The sequence below is a fragment of the Platichthys flesus genome, chromosome 14 (genome assembly GCF_949316205.1).
Source record: "Platichthys flesus chromosome 14, fPlaFle2.1, whole genome shotgun sequence".
Taxonomy (NCBI): domain Eukaryota; kingdom Metazoa; phylum Chordata; class Actinopteri; order Pleuronectiformes; family Pleuronectidae; genus Platichthys; species Platichthys flesus.
This window is the reverse complement of record NC_084958.1, coordinates 717,971-736,364: the sequence shown is the minus strand read 5'-3', so window position 1 is coordinate 736,364 and position 18,394 is coordinate 717,971. Positions and strand designations below refer to the sequence as shown.

General features: G+C 38.8%; 1 protein-coding gene across 7 annotated transcripts in view; it reads left to right on the top strand.

The window, feature by feature from the left end:
• LOC133968827 (choline transporter-like protein 5-A) overlaps window positions 1-12,254 on the top strand; it is a 50,492-nt gene extending 38,238 nt beyond the window's left edge. Inside the window, exons 5-22 of one of the 7 annotated variants that reach the window (XM_062405042.1) lie at window positions 2,943-3,027; window positions 3,259-3,387; window positions 3,697-3,757; window positions 4,068-4,191; window positions 4,292-4,375; window positions 4,802-4,914; window positions 5,093-5,224; window positions 6,262-6,361; window positions 6,469-6,561; window positions 6,728-6,815; window positions 7,577-7,734; window positions 7,872-7,966; window positions 8,253-8,356; window positions 8,454-8,527; window positions 9,160-9,230; window positions 9,320-9,408; window positions 9,641-9,725; window positions 10,927-12,254. In XM_062405042.1, coding sequence (XP_062261026.1) covers window positions 2,943-3,027; window positions 3,259-3,387; window positions 3,697-3,757; window positions 4,068-4,191; window positions 4,292-4,375; window positions 4,802-4,914; window positions 5,093-5,224; window positions 6,262-6,361; window positions 6,469-6,561; window positions 6,728-6,815; window positions 7,577-7,734; window positions 7,872-7,966; window positions 8,253-8,356; window positions 8,454-8,527; window positions 9,160-9,230; window positions 9,320-9,408; window positions 9,641-9,725; window positions 10,927-11,171 — 1,930 coding nt within the window. In that variant the 3' untranslated portion in view covers window positions 11,172-12,254. Of the gene's footprint in view, window positions 1-2,942; window positions 3,028-3,258; window positions 3,388-3,696; window positions 3,758-4,067; window positions 4,192-4,291; window positions 4,376-4,801; window positions 4,915-5,092; window positions 5,225-6,261; window positions 6,362-6,468; window positions 6,562-6,727; window positions 6,816-7,465; window positions 7,735-7,871; window positions 7,967-8,252; window positions 8,357-8,453; window positions 8,528-9,159; window positions 9,231-9,319; window positions 9,409-9,640; window positions 9,726-10,926 lie in introns of all 7 variants that reach the window. The other 6 variants (XM_062405041.1, XM_062405044.1, XM_062405048.1 and 3 more) reach the window with 6 other exon arrangements.
• Window positions 12,255-18,394: the final 6,140 nt, after the last annotated feature.

Here is an 18,394-nt window from a genome sequence, read left to right as displayed (position 1 = left end):
CCACAATGCTGATGGAGGGGTGATTGAAAAAAAGACTTCTGGAGTCTCAGTGGTAAACTTTGTTGCAACAAACAATCAATCATTCACCTTTTATTTGTATAGCCAATATTCATAAATCACAACTAGTCTCATAGGGCTTAACATTGTGAGACATCCTCTGTCCTTAACCCTCAACAAGAGTAAGGAAAAACTATTAAAAAAAAGACTTTTAACATGGTAAAATTACGTAGAAACCTCAGAGAGAGACAAATGTGAGGGATCCCTCTCCCAGGATGGACAGAAGTGCAATAGATGTCAAGTGTAGGAAAACATCATCAAGAAAAAGGTTTTAGCAGCAGTGATTAGGGTAAACATTTTGAAGGATAACTTATATTCTATATTTCCGCAGTCCTGCTGCAATCATAGTCTATGGTCAGCAGCCAGCAAGATTATGATCCACCATCAAGATCGGATCCATTATAGTCCACAGTCATACTGCCGCCAAATAGGATCCATCATCAGCTGCCACCTCAGTCGTGGTCCACCACCATTATCTGATGCCAACGCAACAGAGGATCAGCCGTTCCCACTACGATCAGCCAGAACGACATAGAATCCACCACACTGGATCCACCACCTCGTCCACCGACACGCGATCCATAAATCGCAATCCATGATGATGTGGCCACAGCTGTGGCCCTTGATCTGCGGGCGATAAGGCAAAGGGGCTCCGGGGAAGGGGTCAAATCAGAAACATGTATTGATGTGATATGAATTACTTTGATGTGATAAGGATGGAGAAGAGGAAGGAGAAGCTGTAAAGAAAAGCTCTGTATGTCATAAATTCCCTTTGCACCATCAGGTGTTTTTGCCTTGTAATCAATGATACAATCATACAGGCCGAACTTGAGGGTACACTGAGGCTCAAGGTAAATCCGATTAGCTACTGGTTTGTATGGCAGTACTATGAAAAACATGTGGTCCACTCAGTAGATCAGACATCAATACCTCTATGCCTTTTCAAACTAAACGCTTCCTATTTTAGAACATAGGTTAATTACGCTCTGCCGCACTTATCAATGCATACCGCCAGTTGATGTTATCAACCTTCTAGATCTATAGCAGCATAACTAAGAGCAGGTCTAAGACAAGCCTGGACCAGCTCTAACTATACGCTTTATCAAAAAGGAAGGTTTTAAGCCTAATCTTAAACATACAGATGGTGTCTGTTTCCCGAACTGAAAGCGAGAGATTATTCCACAGGAGAATCCAATACAATTGAAGTCAATGGTGTCCTCTTCTTGAGACGTAATTAAACAATAGAAAATACACAACATGTCTCTATATTGCAGTGTTAATTTTGGCAGCCATTTTTGATTTAGTCTTAGTCTTTTGACGAATATGCATTTTAGTTTTAGTCACATTTAGTCATTTTTATCCTTCTTAGTTTTAGTCTAGTTTTAGTCGACTAAAACAAATTACATTTTAGTCTAGTTTTAGTCGACGAAAACAAATTCCAATTTGGTCTAGTTTTAGTCACATTTAATAGCCAAATTAAACTCCTTTTCTATAAAAACATATAGCTGCGGCCTAATAGCTTAAAAATATATATTTAGTTTTAAATGTGAAAACAAAAAACGGAGAGCAGGTCAGACTGGAGGTGAACACAGAAACTGCAGCTCGGTAGAAACCAACTGCAGCTTCTGCTCTGATCAAGAATCTGAGGCGCTGATCTCCGATCAGCTGAGACCAGAGAAACTCTGTGTTTTCACTGTTTTCATAGTTAAGAAGCAGTCGGTCACTGAGAGGCTTCTTCACGCGTACTAGCTCTGATCTTGTGTCTCTGAGCGAGTGAGCGGGGCGGGGGGCGGAGCCTCGGGACCGGTGCACTATCTGGGAGCGTACAGACACACACACACAGACACACAGACTCACTCGCCCGCTCCTGATACTTTATGACGGCCTGATATGATGATGTTAAAAAAATTATTGTGACTTAGTCAACCACCAACATTTTCGTCTCGTCTCGTCAACGAAAGCTAAAAATAGATTTAGTCATAGTTTTTATTTTCAAAGATCCGTTTTCGTTACGTCTTCGTCTCGCCTTCGTCATGGAAAAAGGGTGGTTAACGAATATATTTCGTCATTGTTTTCGTCAACGAAATTAATACTGCTATATTGCTAGAGTGGTGTCATCCAAGTGTCCGCAAATCCATCCAAGCCGCATCCTCCGGAAGTGGCGATGCTAGCAGACCTGGACACGGTGTAAATGAAGCTGTTTTGAGTCTTATTTAAATGTCGGGCTTGCAGACACTTGGACGACACCAGCAGCTCTACAGCTTTTTCTTTTACACACATCTACAATGAATGTTTTTCTCCTTTGGAAATTCCAGTTTTTACTCTTACAACTGGGTCACACTGCATTGACATATTTTTTGCCCTAAAATTTCTTCGTAGAAAGTTTTGTTTTATGAAGAAAAAACAGGCCTGCTTGTTGCCTAAGAGAACAAAAAGCTATATGATTGAATGTGTCTGATTACACCCAGCTTTGAGTAGTCACACGGCAGCCCATAGGCGGTCAGATAAGGTTGTATGAAGAGTGGGTAGCAGACACGATGGGTCAATGGGTCAAGTACAGGACATCCATTCAGGAGACAAAGGTTTGAGTCCTTTGAGAAATCAAAAGATTGTGTTTGATAATTTCAGACTTTGTTGGTTTATTATTTTCAGTTGCCATTTCAATGTTTAGGCAACCAAACTAGTTGGTTAGATTCTTGCGAAGCAGGTCAGATCACCATGTTTATATGTACTTAGCCTGCTAAATAACAATTTCTTCTTTTTGCTCTGCTATTCCTTGCAAATATAGAAAAGTGAAACAGCATTGTTAGAAATAGGCTAAATAACTCTGGACTTGTCAAACGGAACAGAATGATCACATATGACATTAAACACTTTTTTTGCAGGAAGAAACCCATCTTATTTTACTTCAACATCTTAAAATGTGCCAACCCAGCTATACTCATCAACCTGCAGTGCCCCACAACGCAGGTATCTTCACATAATAACACATGCAGCTCCTGATATATCATATAGATTAAACATTAAGAGAATTAACCTAGGAGAGGACTCAGACACAGAAAGGACTTTTCACCTAAAACACAAACTTGAGTCTCAGCTGAAGTAGTTTGATGTTTATGACAGTACACATGTCCTTAACAAAAGCTTGATATCTTTCTAAATACATCAGCAAACTTACTGTCTGCTTTTATTGTATTCCAGATGTGTGTGTCACAGTGCCCTGACAAGTTTGCTACCTACAGTGAGATGCAGCTGCAAAACAAACTCAACAAGGCACACTGGGAATACTATAAACAGTTCTGTAAGCCTGGATTTAATAACCCTGAAAAGGTACTGATGTTGATATATGACAAGCATTTATCATGATAAACTTCTTTTTTTTTAGGAAAATTTGCAGGTGATGAACAGTGACTGTAATCTTGAGTAACCTAGTAACCTTTTTTTATAGTTCAGACCAGCAGCTCTCTCTTGGAAACTTTTGTTTTTCTTTTTTGTGTTGGTGCAAAACACACTGAACACATTCATTCTCAAAGTCAATCAGAATACACAACACATGCATTCACACACATGCACATACAAGTACGCAGACGGATGCATAAGTTATTTTTCTTACTTTCCTGTCTGTCCTGTGTTTTCCAGCCAGTATCCCAGGTTCTAAGAGATGAGGACTGTCCCTCCATGATCATACCCAGTAGACCATGTAAGGATTAGACTTTATCCCACAACTCATGCAACATTTCAACTAATTACTTTATGTCAGTGTTTACATTGAAAGGTAGGTAAGAGAAGTCCACAAGCCAAAAAACATCTACTGACTCACATAAATCTTCACTATTAAACAATGTATTTACATAATGGATGGATTTGCTTATCAGCTTAATATTTCTTACCCCCTGATGTAAAAGGAGTTTCAGAGGAGGACTGATCATAGTCAGAGAGTAGGAAGTTAGACAGCTTAAATGTGCTAACAGTGTATTAGTATCACTCGTCTTTGTGTGTTTGTGTTTCAGTTCTCCAGAGATGTCTGCCAGACTTCACCACTCTGAATGGGATCGTGACTGTAGTGAACAGAACTAGGTTTAAGGATGCTCTAGAAATTCCACACAGTGTCAGTGAACTCCAACGTGCTACCAAGTACTGTAACTTCTTCTTTAACACTCGTTCATTCATTTTTATGGACTCATATACAGAGTTCATATCCACAGATTAAGTAATTTATCTCTCCTCTGAACAGGACTATAACAGGACTTGAGGACACTAAGGAGATGGGCATTAAGATAATGGAGGATTATTCTCAGTCCTGGGCATGGATAATCATGTAACTACAAAACAATAAGAACATTTTGTGTTAAACCAAAGCATCTACGCAGGTCTCACAGATATTTTGGCCACATTCAATATTGAGACTGATGGTCAATGAATGTAACGCAGAGAATGTGGTCCTCCCCTTAGACAAAGCTTTGAAAAAGACTCCTCCTGAGTTTGGTTTAATTCAGTTTCTTGATGCCAGTGTCATGATGACTGAGATTTGATTCTACAGGCAATCAACAATTGAGCAAAACAACCTCATGTTGCTGTTTAAATAGAAGGACAGATGTTAGCATAATCGCTTTCACTACTTATTTGGATTCACCATTCTCTGCTTGTAACTGCTTGTGGCTGCAGTAGTTGCAGTTGAGCAGAGGTTACAAAGGCCTTTATTTAACCATATGATTTATTCCTGTACTTTAAAACCTGCTGACAGAGGTCTGCTGATATCCCTGGCTGTTAGTCTGATCTTCATCCTGCTGCTGAGATTCACAGCTGGGTTGCTGCTGTGGACTACTATCATCACTTTCATACTACTGCTGGCATATGGTGTGTACTATGGCCATCACATAGTTGAAGAGCAATTTCTACCTGAATCTAGCTGTTGATATCCAATCATGCTGGGATAACATGGGCTTAGCATCTTTAAAAATGTAATTGTTTGTATGTGGGTGTGTGTCTGTGTGTGTGTGTGTTTGTGTTTGTGTGTGTTTGTATGTGTTTACAGGTATGTGGTACTGCTCTGTGGTCTGGTCCCAGCTCAAACACACACCGGGCTCTGATGTTGCCATTACAGAGGTCGGCCTGCAGACTGACGTACAGGTGTACTTACAACTTAGACAGACATGGATTATATTATGTGAGTCTGTGTTCAGTCAGAACTAATAACAGGGGGCGGCTTATAGCTCACCTGGTAGTGTTTGAGTCATGTATGCATGTCTCCCCCACTCTCTCACTCTCTATCCCCCTTTCACAATCTTACTCTGTCCTATAAATAGCCCCAAAAATACATTAAAAGTAAGATGACTGCATGTGCATTCTTTCTATCACTTTGGGGACTGAGCAGCACATTTGGTCTTATCACCTGATACTGTTATACAAGAGATCAAATGTTGATGGTGTCGTCCTTCTTGCGCAGTTCAAATTTAAATCTGTTGAAAAAAAAAAAAAAAGATTCAGAAAGGGACTGCTCAGACGTATAAAAAACTTTTCATCGTGATTTTTTTGTGTCAATAAAAAAAACTTTTACATTTTGATGGGACTGAAGTATCATTTAACACCAACAAACAATCTTCAAAAGACTGTGAAGCAGCACTTGTGATTAAACCAGTCTGCTTTACTCTTGAATCATGTTTCATTTGCAAAAACACTACAAGAAGTTGTAACTTTATTACTTATTATATAAAAAAAACAATTTATTTGAAACAATGCTTGTGATTTAATAAACAGTAGTATTAAAGTATTTTCTAGTCGTATCCACATTTTCAATGTCCAATGATATCAAAAATACATATAGTATAATGATTAGCATGGGCCTTAATTATTCAGACAAAGATTAAACAAAGTTTGTAATGTGAATCAAATATTTGATGCAAATATATTTCAGAACAGTAAACTGGGAGAAACAACATTGACCCTGAAAATATGAAGGAGGTGTAGGAGTCGATAGGATGAAGTAGTCTCATTTTTTGGTGTGCGTTTATTTTCCAAAAATGTATGGCTGCAAACTACCTGTTGTCATCAAAACATCCGCTTTTAACCCCTCCCGCTGCTCTTTACCATTGTAACCCCACAGCTCCTTATAGGAGTAAGTAAACTTGCGAACAGTCTTCGGTGAAATCTGTCTATCACAGTGTCAAATATAAAAGTGAATTTACTATTGTTTGTGTTTGTTAGTGGTGTCTCTGGGAGTGACTGAAGCCTCCGTCTTGGCGATGTTGATCTTCTTAAGGAGACGAGTCCAAGTTGCCATTGCCCTACTCAGAGAGTCCAGCAAGTATGACCTGTGAATACAGCAAAGAAAAATCATAAAAAAATGACAAATTATTCAGAGCTTTTAATCTGCACTATAGTAATGGTTGTTTTCTTGGTTTGATGTTGCAGAGCTATCGGTCACATCATGTCCACACTATTCTTTCCAGTTTTCACCTTCCTCTTGTTGACTGTATGCATCTCCTACTGGGCAGTTACTGCCGTGTATCCTTCACAGCGTTCACGTTACATAATGTGTTGTTAAGAGCCTAGTGATTTATTTGAAGGACTCGCACCAATTTAAATTATGCACAATATATAAGGATATTTGTTATCATTAGCTGTCCAATCAGCCTGTCAGATGGGTCTTTAACCAGCACTGTGAAACCAGTTATCTTGCATCCTCAGGTGAACCCATCTACAAAGTGACGTCTCCTAATGTTAGATGCCCCTACACCAACAGCACATGCAATCCTGAGGTACAACATATCGTGTTGACATTTTTTTTATAGCTTTCCCTTTTGTAGTGAAAATAGTCTATTTAGAATTGAGCGGATTGACAAAGGTGTTAGGACCATTTGGGAAATTGAACAGTCAAACTACATTTTTCCATATTTCCAAGATATCTACAGCCTATTCAAACTGATAAAATGTCAAAAAGGCAGCTAGGATTTTTGTTTCATGCTGTATATATTTGAGTTTTCACCATTGAAAAATACAGCAACACAAAGTTGGTGAAATTTGGTAAAGCTTTGCAAAGCTCCTCAATAAGTTTGCTCAACAGATGTCATGAGGACAAGAGGCAAAATGTGATAAATTATTCTTTAGTGAATATAATTGACCTCCTGTACAATAATTAATCAGTAATGTGTATCCAGTAAAGTTCTGTCTCTGTCAGTCGTTCTATCAGACAAGAAGTTGCAAAAAACTATAAGAAAGATATAATTTATATTTTAAAACATTCATATTTACACATTCTGGAAAGGTATATGGTGTGTCTTTCACAACCGTTCACATTAAGATAACACACAACCTCCACACTTAATTAATAATATATTAATGGTTGAGATGTGTATTGCATACACTCACTGAGAGACTACCCTGTGTTTCCCCCTCACGTCTCTGCCAGACCTTCAACAGAACCAACATCTCCACATCGGCGTTGTGCTTGGGAACTCAGTGTCAGTTTGCTTTCTATGGTGGGGAGACATCCTACTACCGCTACCTCTTCCTTTTGCAGCTGTTCAACCTACTTGTCTTCCTCTGGTTGGTCAACTTCAGTCTGGCCCTGGAGCAGTGCACCCTGGCAGGGACATTTGCCAACTACTATTGGGCCAAGAGGAAGCCTCATGATATCCCAGCATGTTCACTCTTGCTGTCATTCATTAGGGCTGTCAGGTCAGGACATTCTCTCAGGACCATCGCCTTTTGAACTTTATGGAAATATGTGAAATATATCTAATATTTTATCCAAAGCTGGAAATAACAGTTTTTTGTCTAACAATGTTCTAATAGCTTCCTCTATCTATCTGCAGGTATCACACAGGATCTCTGGCATTTGGCGCTTTAATTCTTTCCGTTGTCCAACTTCTGCGGATCATCCTGGAATACCTAGAGCAGAAACTAAAAGGTTTACAATCACCCAGACACATATAAACACACACAACCACACACACACATATTTATAGGTCTCTATGGTGAGGATTTCCCTATCTTTCCCTCCTTCTGACACTAAAATCAAGTCTTAACTCTCAAACAGCCCATACAAATCATGAGGACAGAGCAAAATATCCTCTCAAGGATGGTTTTGAACCAAAATGTAGACATGTAGACTCCGACACAGTTTCTCCTTACTTTCTTACTTCTATAACTACTACCACAATCATTAGACTGATGCTGTGCTTTTATCCTCTCAGGTATTGACAACAGCCTCTCCCGGTTCATAATGTGCTGTCTGAAATGCTGTTTCTGGTGTCTGGAGAAATTTATCCGCTACTTGAACCATAATGCTTATATCATGGTGAGCTGGTTAAAGTAACATTTTGAGGCATTAGTAATATGAACAGCACCAATGCACTGTTCATTTTGTCAACTGGCTCCTCTTTATTTTCCACCAGGTTGCGATCTATGGTAAAAGTTTCTGTACCTCAGCCGAAGAGGCCTTCTTCCTACTGATGAGAAATGTGGTCAGGTAAGGAGATCAGATCACTTATCTCAGTTTTTGGTGTGGAGACATTTAGCTGTTAAGGATAAGTGATCCTTCTATGTGTAACTCAGATCATTAAAACAAGCAGTGGCTTCCAACTATAGACTGTATATAAAGATGGATGGACATGACAACTCCCCAATAGGGAAGCCATATTATCTTGATTGGATGCAGTACTAATTAGCAGATGGGACATGAAAGAACATGGCGAATATAGTGTTCCCAAAAGCGATTTCTGTCGGTTTTTGATAAGTTTTTTTTTTAATTAGTTTTTTTACACTATAAAAACAGGGTGAAGAGTAATTATTAACAACTAAAGTTGATTTGCATATGGCTGGGTGGGGCTGAGAGCAGAGTGCGATTCCATGATGTCATCACACGGAGAGGAAGTACGAAACAAGACGTTTTGATAAGATATTTCTTGGAATGGACTGAGTGAAAAAGTTAGCAGCATGATTGTTTTCATACAGCAACTGACCCCCTTCATGTAATTATGTGATTATGAAATTTGGGGCCTATATTTCAGACTATAAGCAGGTCATGTCTGTGCTGATTTTCACTGTGCGGATCATGTGCTAGACGAGTGGTCAAGCTGAAATATCTCACTCCCCCTACAGGGTTGCAGTTTTAGACAGAGTGGCAGACTTCCTGTTGTTTCTGGGCAAATTGCTGATAGCAGGAGGAGTTGGTAAGTGAAGTCTTACACCGGCACCATTTTCAACAGTCGCCAGTGATGATGTGTTATACCTGCAACTCGCGCATGTTTGTTTTTTACAGGTGTCATTTCCTTCTTCTTTTTCACTATGAAGATCCCTGTTATCCAGGAAGAAGTACCCCATCTCAACTACTATTTGATCCCCCTTCTGGTCAGTCTCTCTCTCTAATAAATGTTTACACCCTAATCTAAAGCTAATTCCTAGATGAACCCTAAAACCAAGTCTTAATCCTGTTAGGCCATTTTAACTTGTGAGGACATTTTGGTTGGTCCTCCTAAATTCAAAACAATGGTTTTAACCATTGTAAAAACAACACCCAACAGTGTCTGGGTTAGATTTTGTGTTCTTTTGTAGCTTCTCTAAAGTATGCCTCTCACACCAGACTGTGGTCATGGGTGCCTACCTGATTGCTCATGGATTCTTCAGTGTCTATGCTATGTGTGTGGACACACTCTTCCTCTGCTTCTGTAAGTACAAAACTGTCATTATGTTTCCTACTACAGAACATTACTATAATTATTCATATTGGGCTACTGTGAAATGAAAACAAACTGGATTAAAATGTTCCTTTGGTTAAAATGGCACAATATTAATAATACCAATAGAACCAGTTTCTATACCACTACATCTACGTTTTCAGAGGAACAACATACTACAGAGGAACAACATACTACAACATACTAATACCGAAAAGATTATGCAGGTAGATGACGAGGTCAATATGATCAGAGCAGTAATAAATAATCAATCAATTAATCAATCAAATTGTATTTATATAGCTCATATTCACAAATCACAATTTGTCTCATATGGCTTTAACAAGTTGTGACATCCCCTGCCCTTAACTCGAATTACCACTTTGTAGCATAATGGAAGGTAAATTAATTGATGGATTATTGTCAGCAATGGTCGAGTATCTGAGGAGAAATATTTTATATCAAGCAGTCTTGTTGTAATTATAATCTATGGTCAGCAACCACCAAGATCATGATCCACCATCAAGATCAGATGCCAATATAGTCCGTAGTCATTGTCCACTGCCGCGATCAGGATCCACCAACGGCTGCCACCTCGATGATGGTCCACCATCAGTATCAGATGGCAACACGATACAGGATCCGCCATTATTATCACAATCAGCCAGCATGATACAGAATCCACCATACTGGATCCACCATTACGAACTCTGACTCGCGATTCACAGATCATAATCCAGGATGTGGCCGCAGCTGTGTCCCTGGATGTGGGGATGATAGGGCAAAGGGACTCCGGGGAAGAATTCAAGTCCGTAACATGTATTAATGAGATATGAATTTCTTTGATGTGATAAGGATGGAGAAGTGCAAGCAGAAGCTGGGAAGAGAAGCTCCATGTGCCCTGTGTCCCCAGACATTCTAGACCTATAGCAGCCTAGCTAGGAGCATGTCAAAGACAAACCTGGACCGCCTCTAACTATAAGCTTTATTGTAAAGGAAGGTTTTAAGCCGACTCTTAAACGTACGGATGGTGTTTGCCTCCCGAACTGAAAGTGGGAGATGATACTACAGGAGAGGAACTTGATAGCTGAATGCTCTGGCTCCTACTCTACTTTTAGGTTTACACAAAGCTGCTTAAATCACTAATCTCTGCTTCTCTTCTTGTGTCCTCTTCATTTATTATCACCCTGAGGTCCTGCTCTTCTTCCTCCCCTCCATATATCTTCACGTGACATTGGACCTCAATCTCAACCATTGATTCTCCCCAATTCTGTCCCTCTTTTCCTTCATTCATCCCGTCTTTCTCTCGATCCATCCACCCATTTATCGGGACAACCAGGTGATGACTTGGAGAGGAATGATGGTAGTGCAGAAAAACCTTTCCTCATGTCTCCAGAGCTACACAGAATCCTGGGAAAACCCAGCCCGCTTTGCTGATATACTTTCCTCTATATCCACTCAATCAGCAGCCACTCTGCTCAGCTTTGGTTTGCTGGTCCCTACATATGCAAAGACACAAGGGGATATTGCATGAGCTGTAAAGTAGCAACGTGTTTCCATATTAGAACAATAGGGACCCAATTGGTAAAAGTAGAGTCTGAAGAATTTTTAAAACCTAATCAATACTAAGGAAGCTGCTTGCGTTGTATCTCTACTCAAGCTTTCTGAGTGTCTCTGCTGTACCACTGCATTTCAGTTACTAAAATGAATACATTTTATGACATTGTGCCATTATTGGTCTGATAGGGTTCTTCATTGGAATATTTTATCCCTTAAATGATGAGGATTTTTGTATTAAGACTCAGTGTGTGGGTGTTTGAACGGTTTTGTAACATTTTGTGTGAAAATCTGTTTAGATGGAAAAGAGTGTGGTCTTTACAAATTCCAGGGCTCAATAATTAAAATCCAAAGTGGGTATTTCCATGCCCATTTGCACTGAAAACAGACATACTGTAAATGCAGTTCTGTTTCCAAAGCATATCCACACAATCACAAAGTATGTATTATTCATTTTTATTCCACAATATTTTGGTATAAACGAGAAACCAAGAAAAGTCATATGTTGATTTTTAATTGTCCACATTGCACAGCAAAATGAATAAGACAAACATAATATTCAGCTTCCCTCACTTTTTTTTATTAGTGAAACTGATCCCCCAAAAAAATTCTAAATTTAAAGATATCACTAATGCATTCGTCTTGAGAAGTTGAATTAATGTAGGATACAAAAAGCAACCACTGACCAAAAATGTGTTAGAAGCTCCAGAATGTAATGTAAGGGGTGGGGCGGGGTAGTAATGGCAATAGCACCTTCACATGGTCCATCAAATAATAATTATTAAAAAATAAACAGTACAATGTTATATTGGATAAACTTTTTATATGACAATGTGTGTTTATTGCCTCATGTTAAAAATATCCGTAAACCAATGCTTCAAAATGTTTCCATTTGTATGAGTTTCCTCTCATGGCTTTTTTCACACTCAGTTTGAAAGATTTGAAAAAAAGTACCATGTTAACATAAATAAACATTGTAAATTTAAGAAAATGAATGGTGTTACATGTTAATTTTGTCAAAAATGAAGGCTGTTAATTTTTGGAAATGGAGGCTCTTATGAAGCTCCTGTAGACTCTGCCCAGGAGGGGCATTATGATATTTTTAGCTGTTAATGATTACATTGCACACTGTTGCAAATACAATGATTAATTCGGCTATGGCACATTGATTTATCCACTTTGTAGGCAGGAAATGGCTAATAAAAGTCAGAATTGGTCATGTTTTTAGACTAAGGAATTTGGTAACAAGGGGGACATCTGCTGGTAACCTTCGACAATTTAATCACTAGTCGGCAAGGAGGACACGATTGCTTTCATGAGTATTTAACCACCGATCATTAAAATGTTAAGTTCTAGTTTGGATATTATCATTCTGTGATAAAGCCCAAGTGCCTATTCCTGATTCCATTTGCTATTTTTTAACCAGAATGAATATATATATATATATATGTTTCCCTCAGCCTTAATATAAAGTCTGCTCATTTATTTTAAATCACTCTTTTTTTTACCATAAAGATTCTTTTAAAATGCCGCTTTGTTTGTCTAACCCCAAATCACCATCCCTCTGGTGGTAGATATGAACCAACTGACACAATTATCACGTGACAAAGGCACGATAGTACGGTCATCATGGAAACGCAATGCTCGTCTGACAACGTCCGGGCTCTCAACTCTAGGAAAAGCGACTGGCCCGAGGAACCCTGGATTTATTGTACATAGATCATCTGCGGTGAGTAAAGAGATCCACTGTGTGAGTGATTTGAACCTCGGCGAGTCAAAGAGACATATCTGCAAAAATATAAGAATAATAGCTGCTGGAGTTGGTTGTGTTATCGGCCTCATCATTGCCACTATTGGTGTAAACAAATAATGGCAGGACTGCCGTTCAGGATTTTCATATTATATTAAGATTCACATCGCTGAATATGTAAGATCATGCACATTTTTGTCCGAGGGAGGGTGAGGTGGTCGTTGGTGGGGGGTTAGGAGGACAATATATAATAGATAAACAATATTGCTAAAGGTTGATTTTATTTATACATGTCATTTTTTATTCACCTTTTATTTTAGAGGAAGTTATCTACATTTTTAGCCTTGTACCATAGTCTTGTACTTGATAAAGTCATGATACTCGGCTGGAACAGCGTCTCTAAAAACTATATAAGACGGAGCTGTGTTCCAGCGTTCAACAGACTATAAAGTGAAAGGTTTATAAAAGGATGAACCAGCAACGAACTACATATGAATAAATGTATATATAATGGCACAGAATCATTTTGGGAGGCCTTGGTATGACAACATTTTTTGTCCAGCTAACTGTTTCATTTTTGCTCTAAGGTCGTCATGCAAGAGAACAGAAATGGGCTTATGTCCTTCCCACCACCCATCAGGAGAGACAGGGCCATCTGGGAATTCCCAAAGTTAGAATCTTTGCTCCGGTTTCCTCCACATCCTGTCTATCAATGGATCATCGCAGAGGTTAAAACCGTCTTAGCTCCAGTCTGGAAGATGTATTTGGAATTCATTTTCTAAGATTGTTAAATAAGATCACAGAACTCAGGGTAATTACTGTGCTTGCTGTTGCAAATATACCCTATAACAATTGTCAAAAAAAAAAAAAAGTGTATATTTTTGTTTGGCTGTTCCTTAATTTAATAGTTTATTATGATCAATAGGTTTCCTTTTTCAAGTTTTTTAATTATATTTTCTTCCATCGTAAAGTAATATATAAAAATTTGAAATTGATGCTTAATTTTGCATAGAGTGTAGTATGAGCAGGTCAAATTAACGCATTTGTCTGTTTTTTGGGTGACATAAAAATGCACCCACAGTGTTGTCCTGAGTTTGAGAACCATAAGTAAAGCAGTTTTAGATGCATCTTAAGCAGGGTACTTGTAATTATGTGAGTTAACCCAATTTATCCTAACCCAGTTACACTCTAACATTTCATACGTCGGCTAAGTCATTTGTTGACATCATTTGCATTGTTTGTGTACCGCTGAAAATTACAAGATAAGTTCCAGACTTACATGTTTTAGCCATAGTGGAGATGCACAAATATGGTTTTGTTATTTTTTTCAGTTGGTTAATTAATTCGGTCGGTACTGAAATAGCTCAACAACCATTGGATGATTGCCATGAAATTTAAACAGACATTCTTGGTCCATAGAAAATACATCTTCCAGACTGAGGTTCTCAACTGTTCTTCGGGCACCACCTTGAGTTTCACATTCTTCGTCTTAAAGGAAATGCGCCCGATTGTATTGATCACCAATAACTTTACTACAGATCCCGTGTTGCACAAAGGATGATTTCTGATGATTTTGTAAAATCCCTGACTGTTGTTTTACTTTTCACTTATCCTGTAAATATCTCAGTCTCTACCTGATGGATTTAGACACAATCCTGTACAGATATTAATGAGTTGGAATGCCAAGAAATTTTGCACAAACATGTCTCCTCAAGACAGATGGCTTTCATCAAGCGCCATCATCAGGTCAAACTTTAAGTTTCACCAATTCTATGATTTAAATGAAATGGCTACCCACATTGAGTCTGGTTCTCGAGATTTCATCCAGTTAATGGGGGAGATTTTTCTTGCTCATTGTGGGAACTGTTGGTTTCTTTATAGTTTTTAAGGTCTTGACCTTACCATGTAATGTGCCTTGAGACAATGTATATGATGATTTGGCTCTATACAAATAACATTGAATTGAATTGATGTTAGCATTTTGCTCAAAGCACTGTTGTGCATATTATTAATGCAGCATCACTGAGTTGCTTGCATAGCAGGGTAATTTAGAGTTTTCATAACATGCATTTAATGACTTAGTGATCAGTAAATATCAGTGAATATGATCCTGTTATTTTCAGTGCTACACACCTGAGGCTTCTCTGCAGCTGAAAAAAGACTGGGACATTAAGGCTAAAGTAACCTGTAAAGACAGATCTGCCAGGCATCAGCTGTGAATCTACTGTTTTGGTTTGATGCATCATTCTTACTTTTTCTCAAACATCGTATTTCAAAATCATGCGTCTCTTGTATTTCTAAAAGGTGGGACCAAAAGAAAATGTCAACGGTGGTGGTTGTTGGAGACCTCAATGTGGGGATGACCTGCCTAATAGGTGCCAAATAACTTAATTAGCCTGTTAAGACCGACATAGCTATATCTGGGATCACAATATGAGAATCACAGAACATATGATATCACTTAAATCATAATAAAAGTCCATGTTAAATGTGGTGGACACCATGGGCAAAACATATATATATAAACAGGACTCAGCCTATAGTGCAGTTAAACCATGGCTTAATATTTTATTTTTTTCAAGATTGCTGTGAACATAGCAGTCAGGTTTCTTATTTCAGAAACAATGAACCGTAACAGTTAGGTTACCAATTAAAGGTAAGCCTACTACATCTTTGCCTTCAGCCAGCTACTCAAACAGACAAGCAACAAAATAACATAGAAACAGAATACACAGGCAAGTGTCGGCCTACTTTGAAACAAATTAAACACAGAACTTTGTAGGGGTTTTTGAGTCCTCCCCATATTTGTGGAAAATGTATGAAATAAGAAATACCCTATTTTGAAATAAATAAAAACATATAGCTGCAGCCTAATAGGTTAAAATTATATATTTTAGTTGGTGAAATATTAAAACAAAAAGCGAGAGCAGGTCAGACTGGAGGCGAACATAGATACTGAAGCTTGATAGAAACCAACTGCAGCTTCTGCTCTGATCAAGAAGCTGAGGCGCTGATCTCTGAGCAGCTGAGACCAGAGAAACTCAGTGTTTTCACTGTTTCCATCGCAGTCAGTCACTGAGCGGCTGCTTCACATGAACATGCTCTGATCTCGCTGCGTCTCTCTGAGCGAGTGAGCGGGGCGCTATTTTGGAGCACACACAGACTCGCCCGCTCCTAATACTTTCTGATGGCCTGACACGATGATGTTTTAAAAATTATTGCAACTTCGTCAACCACCAACTAAAGGCGTGTGTCACACGGCGAAAGCTTGAGAGTTGGCAGCTCTGCGTTAATCTCGCGAGAAAAAAATGGAAGTCGTTAAAATAGGTTTGCGTTAACGCCGTTAATAACGCGTTTAACTGACAGCACTAATATTTATATATATATATACCAAGTCATGACTTGGTTTGATCTTTTCAGGTTTTGCAAAAATGTATATTTTCATGTATACTTTTACCATCTAACGTTTTTTTGTGGTAGGAGTAAAAATTAAATTAAAAATTAAGGCTATTTGGGTGTATTTTGGACATATTCAATTTTATAGCTCATTTGAATATTAAAATTAGTTTTCAAATAAACTTGTAATACAAACATTTTTAATTTTCATGGGATATTTCATTGTGTAAAGTTTCATTTTGATAGGAGTAAAGGAAAAAAATAGCCCCGTAGGGGTGTATTGTTGCCTGACCTTATTGGCACATATTTCCTCAACTACGATTTCTTAGGACTTTTATGTTGTTCTGGACACCTCATAGAAATGATTTATGCTGAAAAAATTTTTTACAATTAATTCGATTTTTAGCTCCAAAATGAGTTACTTTGCCTGGACTAAGAACGTACAGGGTTCTTTCTTCAGGGTAGCAGCCTTGTCTCTTAAGAAGTGCATATTGAAGGACATGGAAACTGGGATCCCTGCTAGCACCGGACGAGGAGACAGTATCAGTAAGTAATGACTCGTTACTCCCAACAAGAAGAGATGAAAATTATAATCGCTGTCTTGAGGGTGTATCAATTTAATTTGTTTTGTGTTTTGACAGAGACAGATTATGCCAATCTGGACGAAGCCACATCCCAAGACCTGCTGCTGATGAAAAGAGGGACTGAAAACTGTTAAAGAGATCATAGGAGCAGTGATCTGATTTTCAGCTACAGTTGTCAAAATGACCAACCATTGACTGGACTGAAATGTTCCTTAGCCTTTTCAAAACAGAACAAAACACCTATGTACTCTGATGTTTGTGGAGATCAGTGTGTATTCTTAGAGGTCGTTTTAATTCGACTGATGCCGTCGATAATGTATTATTTTAGTTGATACTAAATATTATGGATTTGATTATTTTCATTGCATAAAAGTCCAAATACTTTCATCGGAACAAAAATGTTAAGATGTTAACATTTTAACATTTGATGTTGATATAACTAATATTTACATATACCAAATGTTTATGTTTCCTCTCAAGTAATAAAAGTTTGAATTAGTCTGCTACTAACGCCGGGTTCACACCGGACGCGGAAGCGACGCCAAAGCGAGGCGTAAGCGCAGCGCCAATCCTCTGGCTCCCATCCACTCCATGTTAAACCGCAGCGCTGAACACACCGGAGGCTGAAGCGTAGCGTTGTGCCGCGGCCGTGAAGCGATCGTTTCGGTGTCGAGTCTATTTTTTCCGCTTGACGCGAGCGTATCGCGACAGGAAACACACTGAAAAACGATTTTAAACGATATTGACGACATATTTGATATGATATAAAAGATCAAATATGCATCCCATACTTTGTATTCACCCTCTGTTGTCCTGGAGTTTTAATTTTACCACTTTTACCGACCACATTATTAAATGTCCCCCTCTGCCCATGCACTACAGCAACACAAGCAGTGATACAGATAAAAAGAGCGAGGGGGGGGGGGCCTACGTATTCTCCACATAGGCTTGAGTGGAGAATACGTAATTTACCCCCGACCCCCGATTTTTTACGGAGCAAACTGTCAAGTTATGGTTATAATGAGGTTCGTACAACGACGAACCTCAGGTGATTCAGGTGCTCACGTAGGCTACTTAGATAATCTCCACTGACAGGAATGTTGCTGATGACAGAGTCTACATAGATGTTGGTGTCCTCTAGTAGGCTTGCATCTGTGTGTGCTCTTTCGGCTCTCATAGGAGCACGAGATAAGGTGTCAGCTGTCCACAGGCTTTTGCCAGGGACATGATTGACTGTATAGTTGTACCTCATGAGTCGCATCCTAAATCTTTGAATTCTTGGTGGGAGGTCATCTAAAGCTTTCCCTCCCAGCAGACTCAGCAACGGCGTATGATCAGTTTCCAGCTCGAATGGTCTGCCCAGAATGAAACAG